Source organism: Rhinolophus sinicus, chromosome 16 (assembly GCF_057876585.1).
Source record: "Rhinolophus sinicus isolate RSI-liver-muscle chromosome 16, RSI-T2T, whole genome shotgun sequence".
Lineage (NCBI taxonomy): Eukaryota > Metazoa > Chordata > Mammalia > Chiroptera > Rhinolophidae > Rhinolophus > Rhinolophus sinicus.
In genome coordinates, this window is record NC_142516.1 from 29743307 (window position 1) to 29759342 (window position 16036).

At 48.7% G+C, this 16036-nt stretch overlaps 1 protein-coding gene across 3 annotated transcripts in view; it reads right to left on the reverse strand.

Annotated features, from left to right (window-relative positions):
- TMOD1 (tropomodulin 1) overlaps positions 1 to 16036 on the reverse strand; it is a 79259-nt gene that overhangs the window by 55491 nt on the left and 7732 nt on the right. For all 3 annotated transcript variants that reach the window (XM_019729186.3, XM_019729185.3, XM_074330749.2), the window contains exon 2: positions 4512 to 4677. In XM_019729186.3, coding sequence (XP_019584745.1) covers positions 4512 to 4631 — 120 coding nt within the window. In that variant the 5' untranslated portion in view covers positions 4632 to 4677. The remainder of the gene's footprint in view (positions 1 to 4511; positions 4678 to 16036) is intronic.

Consider the following 16036-nt stretch of genomic DNA (forward strand, 5'->3'; position numbering starts at 1 on the left):
GTCTGTAAAATGGGGATAACAGTGTCTGAATCATAGGAATATGATGACGGTTGAATGATTTAATATTTTCCAAGTGCTTAGAACTGTGCCTGCACACAGAAAGTGCCATGTAAGCGCTTGTTAAACAAAACAGAGAGTACCTTGTTTCCCCGAAAATAAGACCTAGCCAGACAATCAGCTCTAATGCATCTTTTGGAGCAAAAATTAATATAAGACTCGGTATTATATTATATTATATTATATTATATTATATTATATTATACCCAGTCTTATAGTAAAATAAGGCTGTGTCTTATATGAATTTTTGCTCCAAAAGACACGTTAGAGCTAATGGTGCGGCTAGGTCTTATTTTCGGGGAAACATGGCATAACAGAGCGGACAGTGGACCTGGGTTCTGGTCTGGTTCTGTTTGGTCGTGTGACCGAGAGTAAGTTTCTTCCCGTCACTGGGCTCAGTTCCTGCTCTGTGAATTGGAGGGTTGAACACCTGCTAGTCCCTGTGTCCTCTCCAGGCCAGCCGGCTCCAAGGCCTCTCCCGGCCTGCATACCTTTGGCCTCTCCCTTCTCTGTGATTTCAGAACGTGGGCCAAGGGCGGGTGAAATGCAAGCTGAAATGTTTGTGCTCTCAGAAAGCAGGGAGGCCCACTTGATCTTTTCAAAACTTGCATACTGACTTGCAAATCAGGTAACAGAGACATCTCAGTGAAGGAGCCAATTGTGTGGCTGGGACAAAAAAACCCACTGGACTCTGTTATCTCCTATCCTCTCTCTGATTTCTCTTTTCTTTTCCTTGAACTTAGAAAGAAAGAGGTCTTTGAAAATGTCCATTTTGAAACCACAATGGTGTGAGAGTCACAGGTCTCATATTGCCCAGCCTCACTCCTAAATCCAAATAAACAGCTACCTTCCTCCCGCCAGAGAGGGAGGTACATGCACTCAGGAGCCTGTTAGAAATCTGAGTCTCCATGCCTGGGCCCTGTGACATTAGGCGAGTGGTCAGCTCTTGGAGCTCTAGGTTCCCCATTCCTTCAATGGACACAAGAATTCCTTCCTGTTAATCCCCTGGGAACAGACTCAAAGGGAGCTGGCTGTGTGAGAGGTATAGAGGCCCTGGGAACTTGCTGCTGGGGCCAGATACCCTGATATTTGGGGTGGGGTACTGTGGGAGCCCTTTGCCAGTTTCAAAGTGAAACAGAGCTCCCAGCTGGAAATTAAGCAGTCCTGAGGGGTTCCATTCTTGTTCTGAGAGGGCTCCTCCCACTGCCCCTCTCCACTCTCAGGGCTGATGCTTCCCTCTGGCACTTGTCATTACCTGCCCGATATGCAGTCACAGCCTAATCTAACCTCATTTCTATCCAGCAGCTCACAGCAACTCCAACAGCCCCAACGGCTAGAGGAGGCAAGCGCTGCAGGGTCACTGAGGGTCTATACTCCTTAGTCCTTGGAACAGCAAAGATTCTGCAATGGGGTGGAAGGGTCGTGGAGAGGGGCAGGGGCCCTTTCTTATCTTCAGAAAAGAACTCTCCCCCCACCAGCTGGGCAGGACGACGGGAGCTCCCACCTCGGCCACTTCCACCTCTCTCTCACTCACCTCCCTGGCATCTCCTCCAGTTCACCTGTCCTCTGAGTCACTGCCCTCCAAAGGCTCCCTGGGACTATTGAGAATAACCCCAACTCTTCAGCAACCCCTCCCTTCTTTATCTAGCCCAACCCCCCTTCAGGCTCATCTAACCTCCACGGAAACCACACTGAGACTCCCTGTCCCAGCCACCTTCTATACAAGAGCCTTTGCTCATGGCCTTCACTCAGCCTAGAATTCTTTGTTTTTATCCTTGCCTTAGAAAAATCCAGGCCCAGTTCCAGTACCACCTGCTCTGTGAAACCTCCCACCAGTAAGAATGAATCCTCCCCCTGAGTCCCCGCCTGCCTCTATTTAGAACACAGATTATATGCTGGCTTCCTGCGGACCGACCGAGCACCTGAAACACAGAACCCCCGCCAGGCTCCCCTGTCGGTGGCCAGCACAGGGCCTGGAGCCTGGCAGGTAACTGAGCCGTGTTTACTGAGTTGACTGTAAGGAGCTACATCCCCCTTTTGTTCTCACTTTTTAAAACTGTTTGTTCTGGTCATGCTACGTGGCAGTGATCTAGGATAGAATAAGAACAGAATAATTTTATAGCCATAAAGCTGGAAGCTTGATTGTTTCTTGTTTTTAGTGAAACTCAGGCTAATGGGGAGCCACAGTGCAGGGGAAAGAGGAGCAACCCAAAGTTCTCCCACCAACACGGCCTTCTAATCAACCTGGGCTGCCCCATCTCCTTGTGGCTGGGCACTGTGAGTCGCGAATAGCAAGATGACGGCATGCTGTCAGTCTACGGGGCCTAGGACCCAGGACCTCTAGACAAGGATTCTGGGTGACCAACAAAGAACTCACTTAACCAAATCTGGAGATAAGACCAGGTTATAAGCTTATGGAAGCTTGGCCCTGAAAGGAACAAATCAACTCCATCACTTCATGGATGGGGACAGAGGCCGAGGCAAGGACAGCAACTGGTTCAAGGTCGCATGGAGTGTAAAAGACAAGGCCAGGGTTGGAACCGGGACATCTAATGTCCATTCCTGTATTTTTCCTGCTAACTTACACTCCCACCACTGTGATTACTTGAGGGTTAGGAAAATGGTGCAGAAGTGTTCTTTTTTTAATAGATCACCATTGAACTAGAGTTGAGCAATGACAGGTTTTTTTAAAAGGCATGAGCTGTTCCATTTTTAGTTTTAAAATATATCAAATGGAAAATTCAATTAATTCAGTAATATTCATTATCTACCTTCTCTGTGCTGGGTGGGCACTGACCTGGGTACCTGGGATAGAGATACAGGACGAAGGCCCCTGTCTAGTAGGTGACCTAGGAATCCCTCTAGGCCTGCTCATGGCTCCACAGTGGCTGGGAAAACCACAGATGTGACCTGGGAGCCTCCCGCCTCTAGATGCTGTGATCCTGACGGTTGAGGCAAATTCTGAGCATGAAACACACTTCTGAAATGTGCCACCTATGGAATGCAATGATAAAAACTTCAGACTAGTGAAAAGGACTCTTCTAGTCCTTTATTTCTGAGCTAATTCAGTCCATGACATCTGTTCCCACCATCCTGACAGCGAGCTGAATAGAACAGTGGAACAGGCTTTTGCAGGCTCAGTTACAGAGCTAGCTGTGTGGCAACACCTTGCAGGGCTGGGGCAAGGTTCTCCAGGAGAACATAAATGCGCCGAATCAATGTGCAGCACCTGGTGGTGCTTCTTCCACAGCCAGGATTCCGGGTCCAGGAATCAAGGACAGACATGGAGTGACGCCATTCACTATGACCCGTAGAGACTCACTAGCAAAATGTGTGCTTCCTGTTTTTGTGACCTCATGCTCTGCTGGCCTAGAGGTCTCAGTTCTGAAGGGACGAATGCTTCCATCAGGAGACACAACAATGATTCCACTGGACTGGAAGTGAAGCCTGCCACCTGACCACTGTGGGCCCCTCTGAATCAATAGACAGACAAGGAGTTTCTGTATTGACTGGGCTAAGGGGAAATTGGACGGCGGCTCCACAATGGAAGTAAGGAAGTCTATGGCTACAATACAGGAGATTGCTTAGGGCTTTCTTAGTCTTACCATGCCCCATGATTACAGCCAATGGAAAACGACACAACACAATCCCGGCAGGATTAATGACCCAAACCCTTCGAGATGAAGGTTTGGGTAACCCAACCAGGCAAAGAAACATGACCAGCTAGGTGCTTGCTAAAAGCAAAGGGAATACAAAATAGGTAGTGGAAGAAGGTAGTTATAAATACTAGCTACAACCATGTGACCAGTTAGAGAAACAAGGACTGTAATTGTCATATTTCCTCCTTATTTTGTTATGAATATGTTTGCGTGTATGTGTGTGTCAGTGTTAAGCAAATATCTTTGTTTTCTTTCCTCTCTTATTCTCTTATTGTGTAACATCAGCTGTATTGATTTTATATCATAGTAATTAAGTATTGCTAATCTGACATCACGATACTTAAGTCACGGGATATCAAGAAGAAGAGCAGAACTGAAACATTGGCTCTTGCCCCCTGGGTCTCAAGCCTGCCCGCCTTTGGACTGAAACTACACCATCAGCTCTCTTGGTTCCCAGGCCTTTGGGCTCAGACTGGAACAGACCCATGGGCCACCCTGGGTCTTCAGCTTGCTGACTGCAGACCTTGGGACTTGTCAGCCTCCATAATAGTGTGAGCCGATTTCTTAACATAAATCCCTTTCTATATGTATATACGTCTATTGGCGAACCCCGACTGATACAACACACACACACACACACACACACCCTACAAAAGCACTGTTATTCCAGTGTGATGGTCATAGAAGAAAAGAGGGAGTGGCAGCTTCAGGAAGCCTGCACCTGTCCCTCCCCAACGTGGGAATGGTTGCTGTCCCTGCCCCTGTGACAACATGGTCCCCTTTAGCACTACTCACATCAGGGTCTAGCTCATCCAGCTCATTTTCCAGGGTCCTAAGCTCTTCCTCTGTTAGGGCTCCAAGGATTTCATCTTCATCCAGGTCACGGTATTTCTCTAGTTCTCGTCTGTATGACATTGTAGAATCTGTCTTTGTCTTCCGAGTTTCTGTGCTGATCGAAGACCTACCAGAAAGAGAATGATCTTAGAAAAACCCTTCTTGGATTTGCTCTGTCAGGGCAAATAAGTGCTTGTCATTCCCATGGTGGCCTGGGCATTATTTATGAATCGGCAGGATAACAGTTCCTATAATGGCACACTGCAGTAAGTTGGACTAATAAAACTGTGTGAGGTAAAAGTCCTGAGGGCATGTGATTTAATGAATCACAATTGATTGTACCGGCATGACAACTAATTACGAATAACAGGTGATTATAAATGGCGTATGACTGCCTGAACACTGTTTTATTCTTCAGGTAGTTTAAACAGTTTTCTGCACAACCCTCCGCCCTTCATCCCACACCCCTGAGAAAATATGAATGCTGGAAGCTCTACCAAAGCTGATCTTAAAGGCGGGCGGGGGGTGGTGGTGATAACTGAGCAGTTGCTGCCTGCGCGCTCTTTCCCTAAAACATCTCATTGAATCCTCACAAAAAACAGCCAACAGGAATAGCTAAATCTTACTACCTAATATCAAGCTGTGTGTTAAGCAATTTACAAGGATTTTCTAACATAACCCATTTTACAGATGAGGACGTTGAGCTTAGAGAGGTTGAGTGACTCACACAAATCACACTACCAAGAGGTGGCAGAACCACCATTTGAACCCAGGTCTGCTGGCTTCCCGAGCCCAAACCATTGTATCCCAACAGCTTTTTCATGGAATCACCTGATGTCCTGACCAGAAGGAGACTGCCTCGTCCAGACCTCACTTCTTTCCCGAGGGAGCTGGCTCAGCAAGAGGAATGGGCCCGTGGGCGCAGGGAGCCCGGAGTTCATATCTGCCACATCCCAAGCTGCTCTGCTTTGCTAGAAAAGCCTACTGCTCGTGTCCCAGGGCATATATGATACCCAACACTTGTGTCTGGATGCTGTCTCTGCTACTTCCCATAACCATATTTTCACACCTGTGAATTCATTTGATCCTGACGCCACATCCTATAAATTGAGTGTTTTAACTAAAACCATTTTATCAATGAAGAAACTGAGGGGTGGCTTAGGGCTTATCTCAGGACTCTCGTCATCAGACCACATTGCCTCTTGCCTAACCTGGGAGACACAGCAGGGCCGTAAGCCCTTCTGTCCTCCAGCTGGGCTGACACTGATAACATGACAAATCCAGCTCACACGTCACCTCTGTGAAGCCTTAGTGCCTCCTCACTAGGCAAAGCTCATGGCGGCCATAGCACTGGGTTTACACCTCTCCACCCACACAGCTTGCATGTCTGTCTCCCTCGGCTTCCGCATGGCAGGGTCTGGGTTTGCTTCATTGGCTCTCCTCACGGCCCAAACCCAGGGCGAAGCAGGAAGGTTTTTTTACTGAAATGAACCGAATTCCAGTTCTCTACTTGCCATTGTTAGTACAGTCAGACAGCCCTGAGGAGATTCTGGGTGTTGCATATAGAATTGGTATTAAGGGTTGAACTGTGTCCCATGCCCACACTCATATATTGAAGTCCTAACCCCCAGTACCTCGGTAGCCCAGGTCCACATTGCAAGTAAGAATTTGACATTACTTGGAAATAGGGTCATTGCAGATAGAATTAGTTAAGTTTAGATGAGGTCATGCTGGAGAAGCGTGGGCCCCTAATCCAACATGAATGGTGTCCTTCTAAAAAGGGGAAACTTGGACAGACACACACAGGAAGAACACCATGTGAAGATGATGAAGGCAGAGATCACGGTGATGCCTCCACAAGCTAGGGAACACCAAAGCTTGTCAGCAAACCACCAGAAGCTAGGGGAGAGGCTGGAACAGATCCTCACAGCCCTTGGAAGGAACCAACCCTGATGATACCTTGATTTTGAACTTTTAGCCTCTAGAACTTGGAGACAATACATTTCTGTTGTTTAAGCCACTCGGTTTGCAGTACTTTGTTTGCCCTAGCAAACTAATACAATCAGTATCATCTTCTTCGTATCCGTCTGTATTTTTAGACCCCTCCATGCAAACAAGCAAACAAAACCCATGGCTCATCTGTGAAATGACTGGTGGAGTTTTCCAGAGTAAAGGGAAACGAGAACTAGGAAAAGACAACCAACTAATCAATCAAAAAGATGGGTTAGTTGTTAATGAAAAACGATTGAAGTAATTAAAAATAAACTAAAACTGTGTCCCATGCCCACATTCATATATTGAAGTCCTAACCCCCAGTACCTCAGTAGCCCAGGTCCACATTGCAAGTAAGAATTAAGCTAACAGAAAAAGCCTCCATTTCAGAAAGCAAGGATACGTGTTATTAATGGGAGTTTGTGCATGTGTGGACATATTTGCAGGAGAAATCCAAGTGTGTGACAGCTGGCTTGATAAGAAAGAACTTGCTTCCCAAATACAGAAAACCCCAGTGCCATCCTTTTCTCTAAGAATGGCTCCGTTTGGCCTGACGTCTTCCTTTGACCAGACCCCAAGAATGCAATGTGCAGACCATAAATGCCCCCCACCCTTGATTCATTTCTATTTACTTCCAAAGAAAGCAAAAGCAGCTGACAATGTTCTGGTATAGATGAAAAAAACCTTCCCGAAGGCTCTCAGAGAATAACCTAATTTGGCTTTTCCTGAGAAGAGCCAGGAGAGGATCGATGGTCTCCAGCCTGGGTCTGAAAGAAATCCTAGCGAAGGGGTTGGAGGCTTCCAGAATCAATTCCCAGAGACACCTCTGACCTAGCATCATTTAGGTGGGCTGCAAAACATATTTTTGTTGCTCAAACAGGTTTTGGGTTACATGAAGTTCCACAGGACTCTGAGCGGTAGGACGTCTCAAAATTTTTGGTACGCTTCCACACACTGGATGTATCCAAGAGGGGTAGGTTACAAGCAGCATTTCCCAGTCCTTTTGACCATGAAACCATGTCTCTGAGCAACTACTGGAATTGGAATCTCATGAACCAAAGTTCGGAAAGGAGCTTTCAACTCACCTCTGGGTCACAAGAGGGAGCCACTCAGACTCACACAAGAAGGGACTTAGGGACAATAGCAGCTAGGACAAGTTGGGGGCCCTGGGAGCTTCCCATGCCTGTGGTCTTTTCCAGCAGCCTCATGTCCTAGATGATTTGCACTAGATCAAAAGCAGTAGAAAAAGCTGTGCACGGACCCTGGAGAAGGGATGAGCCAGGAAGAGAGAATAGGGGAGAGAGGAATCGATATCAAAGCCAGCTTAGGAAACAGGAACTGGGAAGGAGAGGGAGGAGAGAAGTAGGTAACAACTACGGGGCCCCTGACGAGGGACAGGGCTCAGTGGCAGGCCACCTCCAGAGAGGTCACGCTGAGGGGTGCAATCATGGAATCTCCTGAGGATCAGTCTTCCTCTTAGGGCTTACGAGGAGGTTAACAATCCACTAACACAATCCAAGGTGCTGTTGAATTTCAAAAGTCCTATTTCAGAAAATTTAAAACGCCTTCTAATGTCAAGTGTCCTGTGAATATTACAAAGTGATGAAGCATTACATTAAATAAGCTGAGAGGAACGGAGAGCTCCTAAGGTAAACGCTGAAGCTGTCAGCTTCACGCCACACTCATCTACTTGGCTCCCAGGGGTGGTTTCTCTAAAGCAAGACTCTCCTGTGGTCGGTGACGTGTGGAAACTAGAGGTGGGAAAGAGACAGTGTGGGAGAGAGGTGAAACCCGTGTGAGCCCACGGCAAGCTCGGCCTTAAAATATAGCTTGGAAGACATGGTATTTTATAGCTGTTGATAAAAGGTCTTCGTTTCCTAATAAAAGAGGTGTCATGGATGGACATAGGCCTGAGAGATTCGTAAGACTTTGGTTGGAATAGGAGTTCTCACAGTAACTCCCCAGAGGACACTCGAGGAGTTCCTCTCCTTCTCTGGGCCTCTGTTTGCTCATCTGTAAAATGAACATGAATGGACTGGGAAATTCTGCGTGAAACCTACCCCTCTTGGAGACATCCAAGCATTGGATCACATGGGTGGTCTTTAAACTGTGCCCAGGAAAGAGCTCAGGCTCTGAGCAAGCCCTTCTAGGGTCCCTGCGGGGGTTAAGGAGGAGAGGCTAAGCAAAGGGGCTCACCCCTGATTTATTTGAGGTTCCACATAAGATAGCTCTTGAAGAAAGGATTCAGCTGCTAAAAATAAAAAGTTGAAAATCACTGGACTGGGTTTCTTTATCCATATAGTGAGAGGGTAACAGTACTCACCTCCTAGGGTGTTGTGAGGATTAATTGGCAACAAGCAAATAAGGTATAAAGCTTGGGGCTATTGTGTGGTCAACACAGACTCAACAAGTGGGAGCCATTATAATGACGCTGGGGCTGGAGTTGCCACCTCTTCCCAACCCTGCTCCCCCATCTGCCACAGCAGACCCTAATTTCCCTCAGGTAGGGACCTGTCTCTTTTTGCCTTTATGTCTCGGTGCCTAACCCTCCGCCTGGTGAATGTGCTAGTAGGGAATGAGCACGTTCGGGTTTGGGTCTAGCATCCTTGGGACTTTGGGCAAGTCCCTTCTCTTCTCAAATCCTCTGTTTTCCCATCTTTAAAGTGGAAAGCTCAGACCAGGTCTGGGAGGACTTGCAGCCCAAGAGGGGAGAGACAGAGAGGAAGGGGGTGGGGTGAAGCTGCCAGGGCCCCCAACATGGCCTGTCCAAAGCAAAACAGCGCCTCTCTTATCTGCTTTCTAAGCTGGGTCTGAGAAAGAGCTAGTGAGAAAAATGAAAGGGCAGCTCAATAAATTTAAACCACATTCAAAAACTTAAGTCTTCCAAAGCTGGTGTGTATATTACACTAACAGCACATCTGGCCACCCTGCTTCTCAACTGTGGAAGCCTTAAGCCACTGCTAAATATGAAAAAAAACAAAACCACACAGAATTTACAAGCTGTGCCAGGAAATAAAACTAGGCGGGTTGGACAGTAAAAATTAGTGGGTCAAGGGCTAAGGCCATCCATTAGGAAGTTTCAGAAGTAAAAGCTCTAAGACAGGCAAGCTCCTGGAGTACCAAATGGGCTTTTAAATCTCTCGGCAAAGTGGGTCCCGTCACTTCTGCTAATGGCCTCTCCAGCATCCTCCCCTAGGGGAACACTTGGGGAGGAGGTGCTGGAGCGGCATCTTGATTTATGGACTGTACTTCCCGGAGGTCAGGAGGAGCTGAGTCACAAGTTCGAATGAATATTTTCTAGTTATACCATTTTCTTATTTCAGCCACAATGACCGTCTTAACGATGGGCAAAGAAAGGTTGATTTACAGAGTTGATTCTTCATACCCCATCTCCTTTCTTTGTCCTTCTCTTTTGGAAGACACTTGGCTAAAGACATTTATACCATGATCCCTCTTCACTGAAGCCTGCACCTCTCTCTTCCCTTGGCTTCAGGGACACAAGAGTGCCTGCGACGTCCCCTGTTCCTTCTGAGAGAGCTGTCTCTCCCCTGCCCTCCCTCAAGGGGCACCTCATGGAGGCAGCCATGCTTTATATCATGTGACCTCTCCTCAGCCCATTGGACAGAGTGGGTACCTGGCTCAGTCAGTGACCTATGAGGTAGCCTGGGACAAGAAGAAAGGATACGTTGGGTGAATATGAGTTCCTTTATTTATTGGCATTTGTATTAGTTTCATGGGGCTGCCCTCACAAAGTACCAAACCAGGTGGCTTAAACAGCAGAAATTTGTCTGTTAGTTCTGGAGGCTGGAGGTCCAAATCTAGGTGTCGGCGGGGTTGGTTCCTTCTGAGGGCTCTAAGGGAGAATCCCTTCCATGCCTCTCTCCTCGCTCTGGTAGCCTCAGGCATTCCTAGGCGTAAGCTGGCGGTCTCCCAGTTCTGTACATGTCTATGTCCGAACGTCCCCTCTACATAAAGACACCAGTCATACTGGATTAAGACCTACCCTCACGACAATATCTGAGCTTGGTCATCTGCAAAGACCCTATTCCCAAATAAGGTCACATTTACAGGAACGTCTTTGGGGGGGGGATACAGTTGGACCCAACAACAGCATTGAACTGGGACATAAGAATGGGGCAGGTGGCAGCAGAAGCTGGGGGTGAAGAGAGGTGACTATGATGAGCATGGGAGGCTGAGAACATGAGGTAAGAGACGTGCAGGGCAGGCGGGGTCCTCATGGGATGGTGACTCTCGGGACTGAGAGAGAGCTGGAGAGCATCACGTCCCCGGAAGTGCCCAGTCCCTGCTCCCGCGGGCAGGATTACTATGGCTCATGTTGGATCCCCATGAGGCCCCGTCCCCCCACAATTTAGGAGGCCCACTCCTCTCCTCACGCTCCCCTCATTTCACTCAGTTGCTGTGAATGACTCCTTGGTTCCTTGCAGACAAACAAGAGCGAGAGCTCAAACACTCCCGGCTTCCCTCCTTCCTTTCCGTCCCCTCCTTCTCAGTCTGATGCTGATGCGTCCTTCTTGGCCCATCTGTTCCCCTGGGCTCTGCCCTCTTCCCACTCTCACACTTCCCCTGGGGCTTCTTATCTCCCATGTGGGGTCTGTTCCCAGAGATAAGCTGATGACTCTCCGATGGTCTCTCCAGCTCAGGCTCCTTGCTGGGCACTTCTCCTGGAGTCCTTCAGGCTCAACGTGCCCAGCCCTGAGCACGGTCCCCCTCCCCACCACCACCACCTCCCCACCTGGGGTCAGCCTGAACTCTTCCCTTCCACTCCCCCTCCTCTGGCTGGTCTGCATGCCGGTCCTTCCTCTCTCTCTCTCTCTCTTTCTCTCTCTCTCTCTCTCGTTCGTTTTTATAATTATGATAAAATATACATAATATAAAATTTGCCATTTTAAGTCTGTAGCACTAAGTATATTCACATGGTTGTGCAACCATCACCACCATCCATCTCCATAAATTTTTCATCTTCCCAAACTGAAACTCTGTCCCCATGAAGCACTAACTCTCCATCCTCTCCTCGTCACTGCCCCTGACAACCACCATTCTACTTCCTGTCTCTGAATTTGACGACTCTAGGTGCCTCATCTAAGTGGAATCATACACTCTTGGGACTATTAGGTTGGTGTAAAAGTAATTGCGTTTAAAAGGTTAAAAATAGTTGCAAAAACCGCAAGTACTTTTGCGCCAACCTTATAGAATCCTCTCTCTTTGACATCCTTTGCATCTGTCCCTTCTCCCCATTTCAGGATGCTTACCTTTTTTAAAAGCTATGTTATCAAAACAGCCTCCCAAATGGTATCCCTGCCTCAGTTCTCTTGCCTTCCTGTCCACACTCAACTCAACCTGCAAACGATCTTTGTGAAAATCATTCACGAGCTGAAAGCCACCGCCAACAGCCTCCATTATGACAGACAGAGAGCAAACTCCCCAGACCACTTGTCCCTGAGCACCCCAGAAATTTTAGTCCTCTGGGCTGTGCTCAAGCAGTTCTTTCAGCCTGAGGCACCCGCCTCCATGCAGCCTGAAGTCGCACTAAGTCCTCAGAGCAGTGCCCCTCCACATAAGCCCCCAATTTCCTTATTGGTGAATGGTGGCCTGTCTCCCACTCTTGTGTGCAGCCCTGTGCAAACGGTGCTTCCCCGCCCTGCAGAGGAGACTGTGGCTCCCACACCTCTCGGCCCCCAGGCTGGGTGGGTGAAGGCGGCAATCACCTGCCCAGCTCCACACCTCAGTGCACAGCCCTGACCTGGCTCCGAGTCAAGGTGCCATGACTGCAGGTCCGTCGGGAGACAGCCCCTGGGACAGACCCCCAGGAGCCGGGTGGACAAATTCTATCCCAGGCCAAAGAAAGGGAAGAAAGCCAACCGGCCCTCCACTGGGGAGGATGATGAGGTGCAGAAGGGGCAGACACGTGGGTCACGAAGTTTGGGGGCACGTACCTTCCTCAATGTTTGTTTCAGAACAGGCTCATAAAATGTGACGCAATAATTATACCAACAACCACTCCAGTGTGCAGAGACGTTTGCAGCTTACAAAACAACCACCACTTTCATGCCTGCAGTTTCATGTCACCTGCACGGCAAGAAGTGAGTGTGACTTGGGGTGCGTTGTCACCTGTGATGGGACCCAGAAAGACAGGGAGAGGGATAGGGCTGGACCAAGAGGGTGAAGGTCTCCCAGCCATCTAGGTCCCAATGCCCTGCCTTCCCGCTTCCCCAGGGAGCCCGTGTGAGGCCTGAGCTGTGCCCCTCCCCTGCTGACTCTCCCCGGCAGGCCTGCCTGTGGAATTGGCTGGGTCCAGTGCAGAATAAGACCGTGGGGTTCTTTGTTCAATGACAGGACCAAAGTGCCGTTCAAGGTACTCAGACACAAAGGTTTTCCTTTCTCTCATGATCTCTCTCTGGATCTGTCATGGAGTTTATATTTAATTTATTATTAGAGTTGCCATTTACACAGGTGTCCGTTTGCTTCGACTCAGAGCATACACACCAAGTTAGCTGGCAGCCAGTTTCCCTCCCCTGCCAGATGCAGGGCAGACGCCCTGCCCTGGTGGGGGGTGAGGGGGGGCAGGGAACTGAAGCCAGGCATCTCTCCTTCCCATGGGCCACTACCCTAGCACACAGAGCAGGGTGATCCCAAGGCTATTGCAACCTCTGTGCAGGATACTAGGTGCCTGGAACAGGGCTGGAGCAGAGGTTTGGCCTGCTGAGTTGCCAGCTGAATGTATGGGGGGAAAGCAGGGAGCCCCAGTGATAGCGGGGCAGGGGTAGGATGGGGAGGCTAGCGGGACCTGGGGGAGCCAGGACGCGAGGCAGCCAGAGTCTTATAACCCATCCTCAGGAAGCACAGCGGCAGCAGGGCGTGGGACCGCGTGTGAGCTGAGGCTTCAAGCCCTGGGACGTGTTCCATTGTCCATGGGGCTTCACTTAAACATATAAACCCAAAGATAAAATGAAGAATTTCCAGAAAGTGTCTGCAGAACATTCAATGAAGCACAGGGTCCTTCTGAGAGCAGGGCTTTGTGCAACTGCATAGCCTACCGCCCATTCCCAGTCTCTTCCCAAGACACACACCCTGAAGGCCCCAGGGCCAGGCTCAGCCTTGTCTCATCCGAGATGGTCCTTTTCTTCTCTAGCATCTTCCAACCCATTGGAATCTCCAGTCCCCGGGGTCTATAGGAAGCTGGGGACACTGGGCAATGGCAGAAGGAGCACTGGGATAGAAGTCAGGGGACCTGGTTACAAGTCCTGACTTCGGTTGAGGACTTGCTGTGTGACCTTGAGCAAGGTGCTGTACCTCTCTGGATCTCGATTTCCACAACCTAATTCATTGAGTGAATATTTATTGAGGCCCCACATTGTGCAGGGCATGGTGGGCCTTTGTGGGAGAGACAGAAATGAATAAAAGAATCCCTGGCCCTCAGAAAGCTTACAGTTAAGTTGGGAGGATAAGACACACACCAAAATCCCCGAGCTGGTATCACATACATCATGTCTTCACCCACCACCCTCAGAGAGGGTGCAAGCTGGGCCATCAGCCCTGTTTTACGGATGAGCCTCCTGTCGGGTCAGCCTGGTGAAAAGTGAAAGCTTGGACTGGAGTCGCACACAGCGTGGTAACGGCCCTGCCCTGGCTTTAACTGGCTGGGCAGCCTTGGTCCTGCCCCTAAGGGTCTCTGAGATTCATGGATTCACTTAAGTGAGGGCATAGCAGGTACCTCTCAAGGGGTGCTGCAAAGAGGGGATGAGATAAAGGAAGATGTGGTTTGCATTGCTGAGTTGCATCCCCCCTTCTTCAGCCCCACGATGCTGCAGCCCAACAAGCCAAGCCTATGAGCACTAGCTGGGGGGACACGCTAAGCATGAGAAAGATGTAGCAGTTCTCAAGTGACTGTCCCCCCATCGTAAGTCAACAGCGTGAGGCGTTGTCCCCAAAAGTTATGGTTTGATCCCAGCTGCATTAATAATAGCACAGCGACCGAAGCCAGGGGATGACAGTCTTGCTCGGCTTCATGCTGCAGCTCAGCGCTGGGCTCCCACTCTTTCACTGGAGGGCCAGTCTTTTTTCTTTTTAAATAAGGAATTTGGTTACATACAGTCAAGTGCAGGAGTAAGAGTACAGTTCACTGAATTTTCCCGTATGCACACACCTATGTAAACACCACTCAGACGAAGATGAGGTGACATTTCCAGCTTCCTTATACCCCCTCCCAGCCCATCCCCCCAGGGCAACTACTATTCTGACTTCTCAAACCACAGATGAGCTTTGACTGCTCCTGAACATCATATAAATGGAAAAATACAGTGGGTATGTGGCTGTTGGGGAGGTGACAAGATGAGGTGACAAGATGAGACGGAAGGCCTGCTTCTATCACGAAGAAGAGGTTTGGGGCCACTGAGTGGGCAGGACAGGCACTCAGAGACCAGCTAGCTATCTTTCAAAGGCTGCTTTCTGGCCTGTTTACATTGATTTTCTCTGGCTGATCTCATTCTCTTAGTCATATGGGAAAGTACCTTCTGAAAAAGCAGAGAAACTAAACCCAGTGTGTGACTCCATCGCTCTGTGCAGTTGCTACGAGCTCCGTCCCAGGGCACCGGGGCCTGGAAGGTCCGCATGTCCATCAGAGTTGTCAGATGGTTTAAATGAGAAAGGCCAGTGTGTGTTTTCATTTTGCATCGCTTGAGGTCATCGTGGTGTCTGAGTCACCTCTCGGGTGCTACAGGCAGGTTCGTTGAATAAATGAATGAATGAACGCCTAGCATTCGTTACTGGCTTTGACAGCCGTAAGTGAAAACCACTGGCAGCAAGCTGCTTGTAGAAAAGCTTGGGGAACTCGCTCCTATTCTCTTTCTCCATTTTGCAAACACAGACTTCGTCCCCTTACCTCACAGCAGGTGTTAACGTAAGATGAAGCTTTATGAAGCACAGTTTTGTATTTTCTGAAAAACCAGTATAAAATTAGCATGAGTGATGCCAAAAGGTAAATGGCAAAACGGGAAAGATATTTGCTGCACATTGAACAAAGGGCTAATTTGTCTAATAGACAAAGAGTTCTTACAAAAAATATATATAGAGAGAGAACATCCCAGTGCAAATTTAGGAAGAGGAAAGGAGCAGGCAATTCCCATAAGAATCCAAGTGGCTAATAAACCTATGAATAGATAATGAAGCCCATTAATTACAGAAAAGTCAATTGAGAGATGAGACATCAGTTCTATCAGACTGACAAAGACGGAAACGTCTGAGCCTTCCCAGAGTTCACAAGCTGTGCAGGAGACAAGCATTCTCAGAAAGAGGAGAAGCCGCCATTGGTACACCCTCTGTCAAGGCAAGTTAAGCCGTATCTGCCCAAATGCACACACCCTTTGACTCGGCAATTCCATTTCCAGGAACTTATCCTACCAGCTTACTCACTGAACTGTACGACGATGGATATACAGATTACCTGGCTATTACCTCAATTAGCAAAAATACTGGAA